The sequence below is a fragment of the Pelophylax lessonae genome (assembly GCF_965119305.1).
Source record: "Pelophylax lessonae genome assembly, chromosome: 4".
Classification (NCBI taxonomy): domain Eukaryota; kingdom Metazoa; phylum Chordata; class Amphibia; order Anura; family Ranidae; genus Pelophylax; species Pelophylax lessonae.
In genome coordinates this window covers 387330398-387343854 of record NC_138771.1, presented here as the reverse complement: position 1 = coordinate 387343854, position 13457 = coordinate 387330398, and the positions used below count along the sequence as shown (strand labels likewise).

General features: G+C 43.3%; 1 protein-coding gene across 1 annotated transcript in view; it reads right to left on the bottom strand.

The window, feature by feature from the left end:
• Positions 1–6416, bottom strand: part of HBEGF (heparin binding EGF like growth factor) — a 702627-nt gene extending 696211 nt beyond the window's left edge. The window contains exons 1-2 of the mRNA XM_082255679.1: positions 6297–6416; positions 5915–6067 (exon numbers count right to left, since the gene is read on the bottom strand). Coding sequence (XP_082111805.1) covers positions 5915–6067; positions 6297–6336 — 193 coding nt within the window. The 5' untranslated portion in view covers positions 6337–6416. The remainder of the gene's footprint in view (positions 1–5914; positions 6068–6296) is intronic.
• Between the last annotated feature and the right edge of the window lie 7041 nt (positions 6417–13457).

The following is a 13457-nucleotide window of genomic DNA, read 5'->3' as shown; positions in this document are numbered from 1 at the left end:
ATGAATCTCAAACTCCAAAGTTTAGTCAAAAATAAAAGAAATCAGCACAAAGGAAAATTACTTACTATTAACTAGTGCATCTCATTGGATGTGTCTGAGAAGTCCAAATTGTGAACATGCTTTGTTAATGGAGGACACTTGGCTGAATCAAAGGTCTGCCCCCTTCATTCATAGATCATGTTTCATTCATAGAAACTATAGTACATAGAAAGGGCAGGTGTTCTATCAGATTCTGCAACCGGAAGTGACGTTTGGACTAGAACAACTTACTGTGCATGCACCATGCGTTCCAACATGGGCACTATTCGTTCCAATAGGTTTCCTAATGTGACAGAACATGAAGCAGAGGCGGACATCTTCTTACACCCATGCAAGTTTTGAATTTTACAATTATTTTAGCAGTAAACTCGCCTTGTAGACTGAATCACAGTATTACATTTGAATTATTATTGTATTCTAGTAAGTATAGCGAGAAACCTGCAGGTAGAAGGTGGCGATGGCCACCTTGGTACATCCCACACTGCTCAGCGACAAACTGATTATATCGTGAAATAGACTATTTCACTCGGTCGCAGTGAAATAGTCTATTTCAGTATATAAGGTGAGTTTACTGATAAAATAAATGTAAAATTCAAGACTTACGTGGGTGTAAGAGGATATCCACCTCTGCTTTGTGTTGTGTCACATTAGGAAACCTATTGGAACGCATAGCGGCCATGTTGGAACGCATGGCGCATGTGCAGTAAGTTATTCTAGTCCTTACGTCACTTCCGGTTGCAGAATCTGATAGAACACGGGCATGATTGGGAACTCTTGAGGAGTGTCTGTGAGAGGTCAGTCGGATCTATTAACTCCAGCTGTATAAGAAGATTACAGCAGCAGGTTGGGCAGGGGTTTGATGGAGGAATATTTCAATGCATGCAGAAGCAATCAAGGCAAGGGGCATATAAGATTGTTTGTAAGTGATCTTGGGGAAACTGTAATCGTCTTTGTAAATAAGAAAGAACAATATATTGCACTTGTTATATTTCTAATAAATGTTTTGTCTTTGGTTAGTGGTTATATATCAGCAGGTAGAAATGGGAGATAATGATAATTTAAAAGTTAAAGGGTAACTACACTTTTGTGGGGGAAAAAATAGCAAATAAAGAAAAAATACTATGGCATATACAATTACGACACAAGCCATATATTGTAATTGAATATTTTTAAAAATGACCTTTCCTTTTCACTCTGCAGCTCTGTAATTTTCTGAAAATGCAATGCAATATGGTTGCCTGGCAGTGTTCTGTACATAGAGTGTGTACAGAACGCCCCCCAGAAACATCATCTCCTGCTTGTGTGATTGGCTCACAATTTTCTCAGAAGTCTGCCCTAAGACACAAGTCAGATTTCAGGCATCCCCTGCAACAAAAAAAAATGTAATTTTTGGTGAAATACTTCTAATAGGAATTCACAGCTAAAGGGATGCAGGCCCAGCAGCTTTCCTTATTAGAGCTCCCCAGGTGCACAGCTGATTGATAATTATGAAACCACTCCCATTAGATGCATTTTCCCACATGGATACAGACAAACACACAGGGATTTCTTCAGAAAAACAAAAAGTAGGAATCTGCAAAAAAAATTGTTAAAATTCTTGTAATGTACATATATTGCCCAGAGGGCAATATTTTTTTCCTCAACAAAAGTGGAGTTACGTTTTAAGGTGTATGCCTGGGGAAAATGTAAATAAATAAATATATATATATATATATATATATATATATATATATATATACACACACACAGTATATATCCCTCACATTTTTGTAAATATTTTATTATATCTTTTCATGTGATAACACTGAAGAAATTGCAATTGCTACAGTGTAAAGTAGTGAGTGTACAGCTTGTATAACAAGTAAACTCAACACACAGCCAGTATTGTCTAAACCGCTGGCAACAAAAGTGAGTATACCCCTAAGTCAAAATGTCCAAATTGGGCCCAGTTACCCATTTTCCCTCCCCAGTGTCATGTGACTCATTAGTGTTACAAGGTCTATGGTGTGAATGGGGAGCGGGTGTGTTACATTTGGTGTTATCACTCTCACTCTCTCATACTGGTCATTGAAAATTCAACATAGCAACTCATGGCAAAGAACTCTCTGAGGATCTGAAAAAAAGAAATGTTGCTCTACATGAAGATGGCCTAGGCTATAAGAAGATTGCCAAGACCCTGAAACTGAGCTGCAGCACGGGGGCCAAGACCATACAGCGGTTTAACAGGACAGGTTCCACTCAGAACAGGCCTCGCCATGGTCGACCAAAGAAGTTGCATGCACGTGCTCAGAGTCATATCCAGAGGTTGTCTTTGGGAAATAGATGTATAAGTGCTGCCAGCATCGATGCAGAGGTTGAAGCCCGCAAACAGTTTGCTGAAGACAAGCAGACTAAGGACAGGGATTACTGGAACCATGTCTTGTGGTCTGATGAGACCAAGATAAACTTATTTTATTCAGATGGTGTCAAGAGTGTGTAAGTGAGGAGTATAAAGACAAGTGTGTCTTGCCTACAGTCAAGCATAGTGGTGGGACTGTCATGGTCTGGAGCTGCATTAATGCTTCCGGAAGCTGGAGCTGCATTAAACTGAGGGTAAAGGTGATGGACTAGCAAACATGTCTCCAGACCTAAACCCTATTAGGCATCTGTGGGGCATCCTCAAATGGAAGGTGGAGGAGCGCAAGGTCTCCAACATCCACCAGCTCCGTGATGTCGTAATGGAGGAGTGGAAGAGGACTCCAGTGGCAACCTGTGAAGCTTTGGTGAACTCCATGCCCAAGAGGGTAAACGCAGAGCTGGAAAATAATGGTGGCCACACAAAATATTGACACTTTGGGCCCAATTTGGACATTTTGACCTAGGGGTGTACTCACTTTTGTTGCCAGCAGTTTAGATGTTAATGGCTGTGTGTTGAGTTATTTTGAAGGGACAGCAAATTTACACTGTTATTCAAGCTGTACACGCACTACTTTACATTGTAGCAAAGTGTAATTTCTTCAGTGTTGTCACATGAAAAGATATATTAAAATATTTACAAAAATGTGAGGGGAGTACTCACTTTTGTGAGATACTGTATATACACATACATATATATACACATACATACACACACAATATACATATACACTGCTCAAAAAAATTAAAGGAACAGTTTTTAATCAGAGAATAGCATCAATTCAAGTAAACGCCTGGGATATAAATCTGATCAGTTAGAGGGGGTTGTTATTCAGTTTCTGCTGCCTTGGTGTTAATAATATTAACAGGTGCACTAGATGGGCAACAACGAGACAACCTCCAAAACGCGGTATGGTTTTACAGGTTGAGGCCACTGACATTTTTTCCCTAATCATCTTTTCTGACAGTTTTTTACTAGTTTTGCATTTGGCTAGGGTCAGTGTCATTACTGGTAGCACGAGGCAATACCTGGACCCTATAGAGGTTGCACAGGCAGTTCAACTCCTCTAGGATGGCACATCAATACGTGCCATTGCCAGAAGGTTTGTGGTGTCTCTCAGCATAGTCAGAAGAGCATGGAGGAGATTCAAGGAGACAGCTAGTTACTCTAGAAGAGCTAAACAGGGTTGTAGAAGGTCCTTAACCCATTAGCAGGCCCGGCATCTACTCCTTTGAGCAAGGAGGAACAGGATGAGCACTGCCAGAGCCCTACAAAATTACCTTCAGCAGTCCACTGGTGTAAATGTCTCTGACCAAACAATCAGAAACAGACTTCATGAGGGTGGCCTGAGGGCCGACGTCCTCTAGTAGGCCCTGTGCTCACTGTCCGGCACCATGGAGGTTGATTGGCATTTGTCATTGAACACCAGAATTGGCAGGTCTGCCACTGTCGCCCTGTGCTTTTCACAGATGAGAGCAAGTTCACCCTGAGCACATGTAACAGATGTGAAAGGGTCTGTAGAAACCGTGGAGAATGTTATGCTGCCTTTAACATCATTCAGCATGACCGGTTTGGTGGTGGGTGAGTAATGGTCTGGGGAGGCATATCCATGGAGGGATGCACAGACCTCTACAGGCTAGACAATGGCACCCCGACTGCCATTAGGTACTGGGATGAAATCCTTGGACCAATTGTCAGACCCTACGCTGGTGCAGTGTGTCCTGGGTTCCTCCTGGTGCACGACAATGCCTGGACTCATGTGGTGAGAGTATGCAGCCAGTTCCTGGAGGATGAAGGAATTTATACAACTGAATGGCCCCCATGCTCCTCTGACCTAAATCCAATAGAACACCCCTGGTCCAGACCTGGGTGGAAATACCCCAGGACACCATCCGTTGTCTCATTAGGAGCATGCCCCAATGTTGTCAGGCATACATACAAGCACATGGGGGCCATACCAACTACTGAGTGTCATTCTGAGTTGCTGCAATGAAATTTCAGCAATATTGGACTAGCCTTCACTTTGATTTTCAGGTTGTCTTTGAATTCAGCCCACTGAAGGTTGATAATTTTAATTTCCATCAAACGATGTGGCTTCCTTTCATTCTTAACACATTACCAAGTCCATATCAGTATAGATATCCAGCATGATGTTTTCCCCATTGAGATCTGATGTGTTTTCAAAGTGTTCCTTTAATTTTTTTGAGCATTGTATATATAGTACATCTCTGTAATACCTGCACACTTTCCCATGTTTTGTCTGCAAGTGCAGAAAAATACATGTTGATTCTCCTCTGCTAACAGAATGAAGTGAATCCACTGATGTTCCTCCTTCCAGAAACCCTTGACAGCATGTGATAGTAGCAGAGGGGACAAACAGCAGGCAGTTTATGTGGGAGGGAAGGGCTTGCAGAGAATGTAAACAAGGGAGGAAATAAGGAGATTGATAATAAACATTGCTTGAGATTTCAGTGCAGCAGATGCACTATGTTGTCAGCCCAAAAAAGTTAGGGGGACACTGGCTTTCTGATACACTAACGGGTATTTTTTTGTACTTTCAGAACTTTGCAAGGGATAAAACAAATATAAAATATACTGAGTGTTTATATACTTTAAAGTGTATCTAAGCTCCAAAACAACATTTTAATATAGTGCAATATACCAGTCCTGGCCTTTTTTCTTTATTTTCAACTGGTGACCCTGATACAATAACACACTCCATGACTTCAGGTGACAGTGCTTACTCACTGTACTGAATCTTTGGAAGAGCAGCATTGTCAGACTAGGACAGGAAGTGTGTTAGAACTGCAGAATACCGTCCCCTTTCCTTATATAAGGGTTCATTCACACAGCTGATTAACCATGCTACGCGTTTCAGCAGAAACAATACGCACATTCCTGCAGCCGGAATGGATAGGTGTGTACAAATAACTGTAGCCACTGAGCCCATACAATGTGGTGTTTTCAGCAATTGGTGATTGTTCGCACAGCCAGAGACTACCTGCGTTATTTATGACTGGAGGATGCATTTTCGTGATTGGCCGCATCTGCTGATAAATAAAAATTTTCCAAAATATTGCTTTAGAAAAAGTTGATCATCTGCCATCGATCGGAGACTGCCACACAAATTTCAATCAATATATAGCCAGCTTTACTACTTCTACTTACTACTTTAAAAACGTAGTTTAAGGTTTACTATCAAGTGCCTCCTGCAACCTCTAATCACATATTATGTCAAAAACAGCAGCTGCCAATTCAGTTTAGAACACAGGACAAGGGCTCAAAAAAAAAAAGACATAAAATAAGCACAAATCCAAACCATATTTCTCTTAAAAGAAACATACTGGTAATACACTAAAAATCAGTACCCAAATGTATAATGCATAAAATGTGTCAATAATTAAACAAAGGACCTCTGATCTACAATAATCAGTAGAACCATCAGAAAATGTTGTTTACTAACTTGTATTCCAAACTTACTGCTGGAAGAAGAAATACTTTGATATCCATTTGTTAACAGTGTTTTGTTGTATTGCAATCCTTCCCCAACGGCTGTAATGTCTTTAGTAGCTTTACTGAAAGCTTCATTCTGATGAGATTTCACTACTGCTCCATGCAGAACAGAAAATAAACCTGTAAATACATAAAATGCCCCTGGTTGGTTTCTTTCTATATTTTAACTGTTAGATGTTTTACAAGCCCAAGAAAAAAAGTCTATTAGTAATGATAAAAATAAACTCATGCTGCATTTCACAGTGTACTATGAGTGCATCCATTTATAGAAGCTATTGGCCAAAAATAGCCAGCGAGGCAGACTTGCTAGAAACTGGGAGAAATTAGTGGGAAATTCAGGAACTCATACCTTCAATGATTATTACAAACAGGATCTTCAATAACTTCATACTTGTCCCAAGGAGTGTTGAAAGGGAGCAATGTTTTTGGGCAGTCCTAAGTCACACAGGGCAGAACGTGCGTGGTGATCCATACAAGACGAAGGAAAGAGCCTAGAGCACGTTGGCAGTGGGCAGTGCCCTCTTGTGTGTGCGGTGATGTAGTGTTACATGATTTTCCTTAAATATGACCAGCCACTCCCTTTTTGAGTAAGAACTTACTCAGAGAACGTTACATGGGTAGCAAAAATCTTAAGGCAACATTGAAATACATCATAATCATCTGTGAAATCTTTCCAAACAGGTGAAGTACATTAGTCAATGACTGACTGGTAGAATCAACTTACAAAGTGCACATTCATGCAATGACTGTTAGGGAGTTTTATTCTTTGTTTTCACAGCTTTTGGTCAGATCTTTTTAGTTAACACAATAGAGCACATTGGATCGAGGTGCAAGATAAATAACAATTACAATGGGAGGAGTGCAGTGATCACTGCTGTTATGTAGCACCAGGATTCTGGTTTGAAATGCAAGTGTAATATATATATATATACACACAGTATCTCACAAAAGCTAGTACACCCCTCACATTTTTGTAAATATTTTATTATATCTTTTCATGTGACAACACTGAAGAAATGACATTTTGCTACAATATAAAGTAGTGAGTGTACAGCTTGTATAACAGTGTAAATTTGCTGTACCGTCAAAATAACTCAACACACAGCCATTAATGTCTAAATCGCTGGCAACAAAAGTGAGTACACCCCTAGGTTAAAGTGTCCAAATTGGGCCCAACGTGTCAATATTTTGTGTGGCCACCATTATTTTCCAGCACTGCCTTAACCCTCTTGGGCATGGAGTTCACCAGAGCTTCACAGGTTGCCACTGGAGTCCTCTTCCACTCCTCTATGACGACATCACAGAGCTGGTTGATGTTAGAGACCTTACGCTCCTCCAACTTCCATTGGAGGATGCCTCACAGATGCTCAATAGGGTTTAGGTCTGGAGACATGCTTGGCCAGTCCATCACCTTTACCCTCAGCTTCTTTAGCAAGGCAGTGGTTGTCCTGGAGGTGTTTTTTGGATCGTTATGTTAGAATACTGCCCTGCGGATCAGTCTCTGATGGGATGGGGATCATGCTCTGCTTCAGTGTGTCACAGTAAATGTTGGCATTCATGGTTCCCTCAATGAACTGTAGCTCCCCAGTGCTGGCAGCACTCATGCAGTCCCAGACCATGACACTCCCATCACCATGCTTGACTGCAGGCAAGACACACTTGTCTTTGTACTCCTCACATGGTTGCCGCCACACACACTTGACACCATATGAACCAAATAAGTTTATCTTCATCTCATCAGACCACAGGACTAGAGATGGCCTTGCGGTTCGCCCGGCGATCGGTTCGCAGCGAACTTTGCTTGTTCGCTACCCACCAAATTTTCGGACACATGGCGTCGTTCGCAGCGGCCATATTTGTTTACATTGGGGAGAACTTTGACCCATGACACAGCCGTCAGGTGGAACAGGACAGGCAATTGAAACATTCCAGCACATGGACAGTTCCCCTACCCTATAAATAGACCTGACCTGGTGGCCATTTCACATTCCGCTTTCTGCCAGTGTAGGGAGAGGTCTGCTGTGCTCATTAGGGAGAGTTTGCTAGACACATATAGCGCTGTGAAGATCCACAAAAGCCCTTTCTAGGGCTGGTATTTCAGTATAGGCCTTCTACAGTCTCTTTTCAGGTTAGGGACAGGTATCCAGTGGTTGCTTTAGGGGCAGTTAGAGATCGGCTGCAGTCACAAATCACTCTGTCAATGTCCACAAAAGTCCTTCTCAGGGCTGGTATTTCGGTATAGGTCTAGTATCTTTTGAGCTTAGGGAGAGGTATCCTGTGGTTGCTGTAGGGGCAGTTAGAGATCGGCTGCAGTCGCACAGAAATCGCTTTGTCAATGTCCACAAAAGTAATTTAAAATGCTCCAATGTCGTTTTATGGTCTATTAAAGTCTCTTTAACATGAGGGCCAGGTATCCTGTGGTTGCTTTAGGGATAGTTAGATATCGGCTGCAGTCGCACAGAAATCGCTTGGTCAATGTCCACAAAAGTCATTTAAAATGCTCCAATGTCGTTTTAGGGTCTATTACAATCTCTTTAACATGAGGGAAAGGTATCCTGTGGTTGCTTTAGGGACAGTTAGATATCGGCTGCAGTCGCACAGAAATCGCTTTGTCTATGTCCACAAAAGTAATTTAAAATGCTCCAATGTCGTTTTAGGGTCTAATACAGTCTCTTTAACATTAGGGCCAGGTATCCTGTGGTTGCTTTAGGGGCAGTTAGATATCAGCTGCAGTCGCCCAGAAATCGCTTTGTCAATGTCCACAAAAGTCATGTAAGGGCTACAAATTTTTTGGTATTGCTGTGCAGTGCACTAAAAAGGGGAGGGGGAGGGGGTAATTCACAGTATAATATACTTTGCAGAAAGCATATTATAGTGGATTAGTACAATTATTGTGCTGCAGTCGCACAGAAATCGCTTGGTCAATGTCCACAAAAGTCATTTAAAATGCTCCAATGTCGTTTTAAGGTCTATTACAGTCTCTTTAACATTAGGGCCAGGTATCCTGTGGTTGCTTTAGGGGCAGTTAGATATCTGCTGCAGTCGCCCAGAAATCGCTTTGTCAATGTCCACAAAAGTCATGTAAGGGCTGCAAAATTTTTGGTATTGCTGTGCAGTGCACTAAAAAGGGGGGGTGGGGAGGGGGGAAATTCACAGTATAATATACTTTGTAGAAAGCATATTATAGTGGATTAGTACAATTATTGTGCACTGTGCAGCATTGTGACTGGTGTGGTGGTGAGACTGAGCGTTTATAATGTATTATAACTGGTGTGATGAACCAATTGCCCCACCCCCCCCCCCACAATGCCACATATTGAAGTGGGGTGTTATCTGAGTAAACTTTTTCAAGTGTATTTGTGTCATGCAACAATATTGCCTAGTTTGCTGAGTGAAGTCTGGTACACACTGCACTAAACTCACTGTCCAATTTTTTGAACTGGTGTGCTACACCAATGCTCCCCCCCAATGCCACATATTGAAGTGGGGTGTTATTTAACAGTATACATTTCTAAGAGTGTATTTTAGTCCTGCAAACATTTGGCCTCTTTTGCTGTGTTAACTCTGCTACACACAGTGACAACAGTTACTGGCCAATTATTTGTAGAACTGGCGGACTGACATACTGGCAGATAGGGAGGAGAGGCAGGCAGAACTTGCATTGAAGAAGAGGTAGAAGGCAGACTGCAAATTTATCAGGAGTGAGCCATCAACCATGTACAGTCACATCTGGCGCTCCCAGGACGCCGGCACATGGCTCCGCAGTGTGGGCTTTTATTAATGCGTCCGTTGCTGACACCAGTGTTGCCATCTGCAGCCTTTGCAGTCAACGCATAAGTCGCGGTAAGCCCAAAACTCACCTACGGACAACCGACTTAAGAAGGCACCTGAAATCCCATCACCAAGCCCAGTGGGAGCAAAACTGTCAGAACCCACAAAGCCACACTCCATGCTCTCACCATCCAGCCTCTTCTCCTCTTCGCTCATGTTTGCGGCCTAAACAGCCCGCCACCAACTTGTGTATACTTTGAACGCCTACTGTACCTCTAGCAATCATATACTACGTTCTTTACTGTCAGTTCCATCCATGTGAGCTCATGTTTGCGGCCTAAACAGGCCACCACCAACTTGTGTATACTTTGAACGCCTACTGTACCTCTAGCAATCATATACTACATTCTTTACTGTCAGTTCAACCCATGTGAGCTCATGTTTGCGGCCTAAACAGGCCGCCGCCAACTTGTGTATACTGTGAATGCCTACTGTACCTCTAGCAATCATATACTACGTTCTTTGCTGTCAGTTCAACCCATGTGAGCTCATTTTTGCGGCCTAAACAGCTCGCTACCAACTTGTGTATACTGTGAATGCCTACTGTACCTCTAGCCATCATATATTACGCTCTTTGCTGTCAGTTCAACCCATGTGAGCTCATAATTGCGGGCTAAACAGGCCGCCACCAACTTGTGTATACTGTGAACGCCTACTGTACCTCTAGCCATCATATACTACGTTCTTTTCTGTCAGTTCAACCCATGTGAGCTCATGTTTGCGGCCTAAACAGCCCGACACCAACTTGTGTATACTGTGAATGCCTACTGTACCTCTAGCAATCATATACTATGTTCTTTGCTGTCAGTTCAACCATGTGAGCTCATGTTTGCGGCCTAAACAGGCCGCCACCAACTTGTGTATACTGTGAAATGCCTACTGTACCTCTAGCCATCATATACTACGTTCTTTGCTGTCAGTTCAACCCATGTGAGCTCATGTTTGCGGCCTAAACAGGCCGCCACCAACTTGTGTATACTGTGAACGCCTATTGTACCTCTAGGCATCATATACTACGTTCTTTACTGTCAGTTCAACCCATGTGAGCTCATGTTTGCGGCCTAAACAGCCCGACACCAACTTGTGTATACTGTGAATGCCTACTGTACCTCTAGCAATCATATACTACGTTCTTTACTGTCAGTTCAACCCATGTGAGCTCATGTTTGCAGCCTAAACAGGCTGCCACCAACTTGTGTATACTGTGAACGCCTACTGTACCTCTAGCCATCATATACTACGTTCTTTGCTGTCAGTTCAACCCATGTGAGCTCATGTTTGCGGCCTAAACAGGCCGCCACCAACTTGTGTATACTGTGAAATGCCTACTGTACCTCTAGACATCATATACTACGTTCTTTGCTGTCAGTTCAACCCATGTGAGCTCATGTTTGCGGCCTAAACAGGCCGCCACCAACTTGTGTATACTGTTAACGCCAAATGTAGCTCTAGCAATCATATACTACATTCTTTACTGTCAGTTCAACACATGTGAGCTCATGTTTGCGGCCTAAACAGGCCGCCACCAACTTGTGTATACTGTGAACTCCTACTATACCTCTAGCAATTATATACTAAGATCTTTACTGTCAGTTCAACCCATGTGAGCTCATGTTTGCTGCCTTAACAGGCCGCCACCAACTTGTGTATACTGTGAACGCCTACTGTACCTCTAGCCATAATTTACTACATTCTTTGCTGTCAGTTCAACCCATGTGAGCTCATGTTTGCAGCCTAAACAGGCCGCCACCAACTTGTGTATACTGTAAACGCCTACTGTACCTCTAGCCATCATATACTACGTTCTTTACTGTCAGTTCAACCCATGTGAGCTCATGTTTGCGGCTTAAACAGCCCCCCACCAACTTGCGTATAATGTGAACGCCTACTGTACCTCTAACCACCATATACTACGTTCTTTGCTGTCAGTTCAACCCATGTGAGCTCATTTTTTGCGGCCAAAACAGCCCGCCAGCAACTTGTGTATACTGTGAACGCCTACTGTACCTCTAGCCATCAAAAACTAAGTTTTTTGCTGTCAGTTCAAACCATGTGAGCTACTTTTTGGAGCCTGAGTATACTTTTACAAGTGTATTTGTGTCCTGCAACAATATTGCCTCTTTTGCTGAGTGAAGTCTGATACACACAGTGCCAAACTCACTTGCCACTTTTTTGAACAACTGGTGTGATAAACCAGTGGCCCCCCAATACAACATATTGAAGTGGGGTGTTATCTGACTATACTTTTACAAGTGTATTTGTGTCCTGCAACAATATTTCCTCTTCTGCTGAGTTAAGTCTGATACACACTGTGCCAAACTCACTGGCCAATTTTTTGAACAACTGGTGTGATAAACCAGTGCCCCCCCCCCCCCCCCAATACCACATATTGAAGTGGTGTGTTATCTGAGTATACTTTTACAAGTCTATTTGTGTCCTGCAACAATATTGCCTCTTCTGCTGAGTTAAGTCTGATACACACAGTGCCAAACTCACTGGCCAATTTTTTGAACAACTGGTGTGATAAACCAGTGGCCCCCCAATACCACATATTGAAGCGGGGTGTTATTTAACAGTGTACTTTTCTAAGATTGTATTTTAGGCCTGCAAAAATTTGGCCTCTTTTGCTGTGCTAACTGTGCTACACACATTGACAACAGATACTGGCCAATTATTTGTAGAACTGGTGTGATAAACCTGTGGCCCCCCAATACCACAGATTGAAGCGGGGTGTTATCTACACAGACACATGGTCTAGCAAACATGGGCAGGGAAGGTATATCACTTTTTCTGCCCACTGGGTGAACCTTCTGACGGCCGTTAAGCATGCAACCCGTGGCACCCATGTAGATTTAGTTGTACCGCCACGGATTGCAAGCAGGCCTGCCTCTTCTTCTCCTCCTCCTCCATCCTCCCTCTCCTCCTCGGCTAACTCCTGCTCTTCCACTGCTACCGTCTCTTCTCCTGTGCTGCCCAAGATCCCCAGAACCTATTCCACATGCCAGGTGAGAGGTTGCATGCCATGCTGGGCTGGGTCTGTTGTGCCTGGAAGCCAAGAGCCACACTGGTCCTGCACTCCTTTCAGCTTTGCGTTCACAGGCAGATCAGTGGCTGACACCGCTGAATTTGTCAGTTGGTAAAGTGGTGTGCGACAATGGTGCCAATCTGCTGAGCGCTCTGAAACAGGGCAAAATAAAACACGTGCCATGCATGGCACACATCCTGAACTTGGTGGTGCAGCGATTCTTTGCCAAATACCCTGGGGTCCAGGACGTCTTGCGGCAGGCCAAGAAAATCTCGGGCCATTTCTGAAGATCTTACACAGCCATGGCTCGCCTTGCTGAAATTCAGCGGCGACACCACCTGCCCCTCAGGCGTCTTATTTGTGACTGCCCGATGCGATGGAACTCAACTTTGCATATGCTCGATAGGCTGCTCCAGCAGAAACGTGCTACCTGTTCGAACTCGGAGGCAGGACAGGTTCCATCTGAGACAAACCAGCAGCAGGAGTCTGAAGAGGAGTCAGAGGAGGAGGATGGTGCTGGGGGGATGAGGAGGAGCAAGAAGAGCATGCTTTAAACCTTTCTGGGATCCCTTGTGTTATCCGTGGATGGAGGGAGGAGAATGAGGACAAAATTATCCTGGATGATGAGCTGGAAGCAGGCCACTATACCGCTTC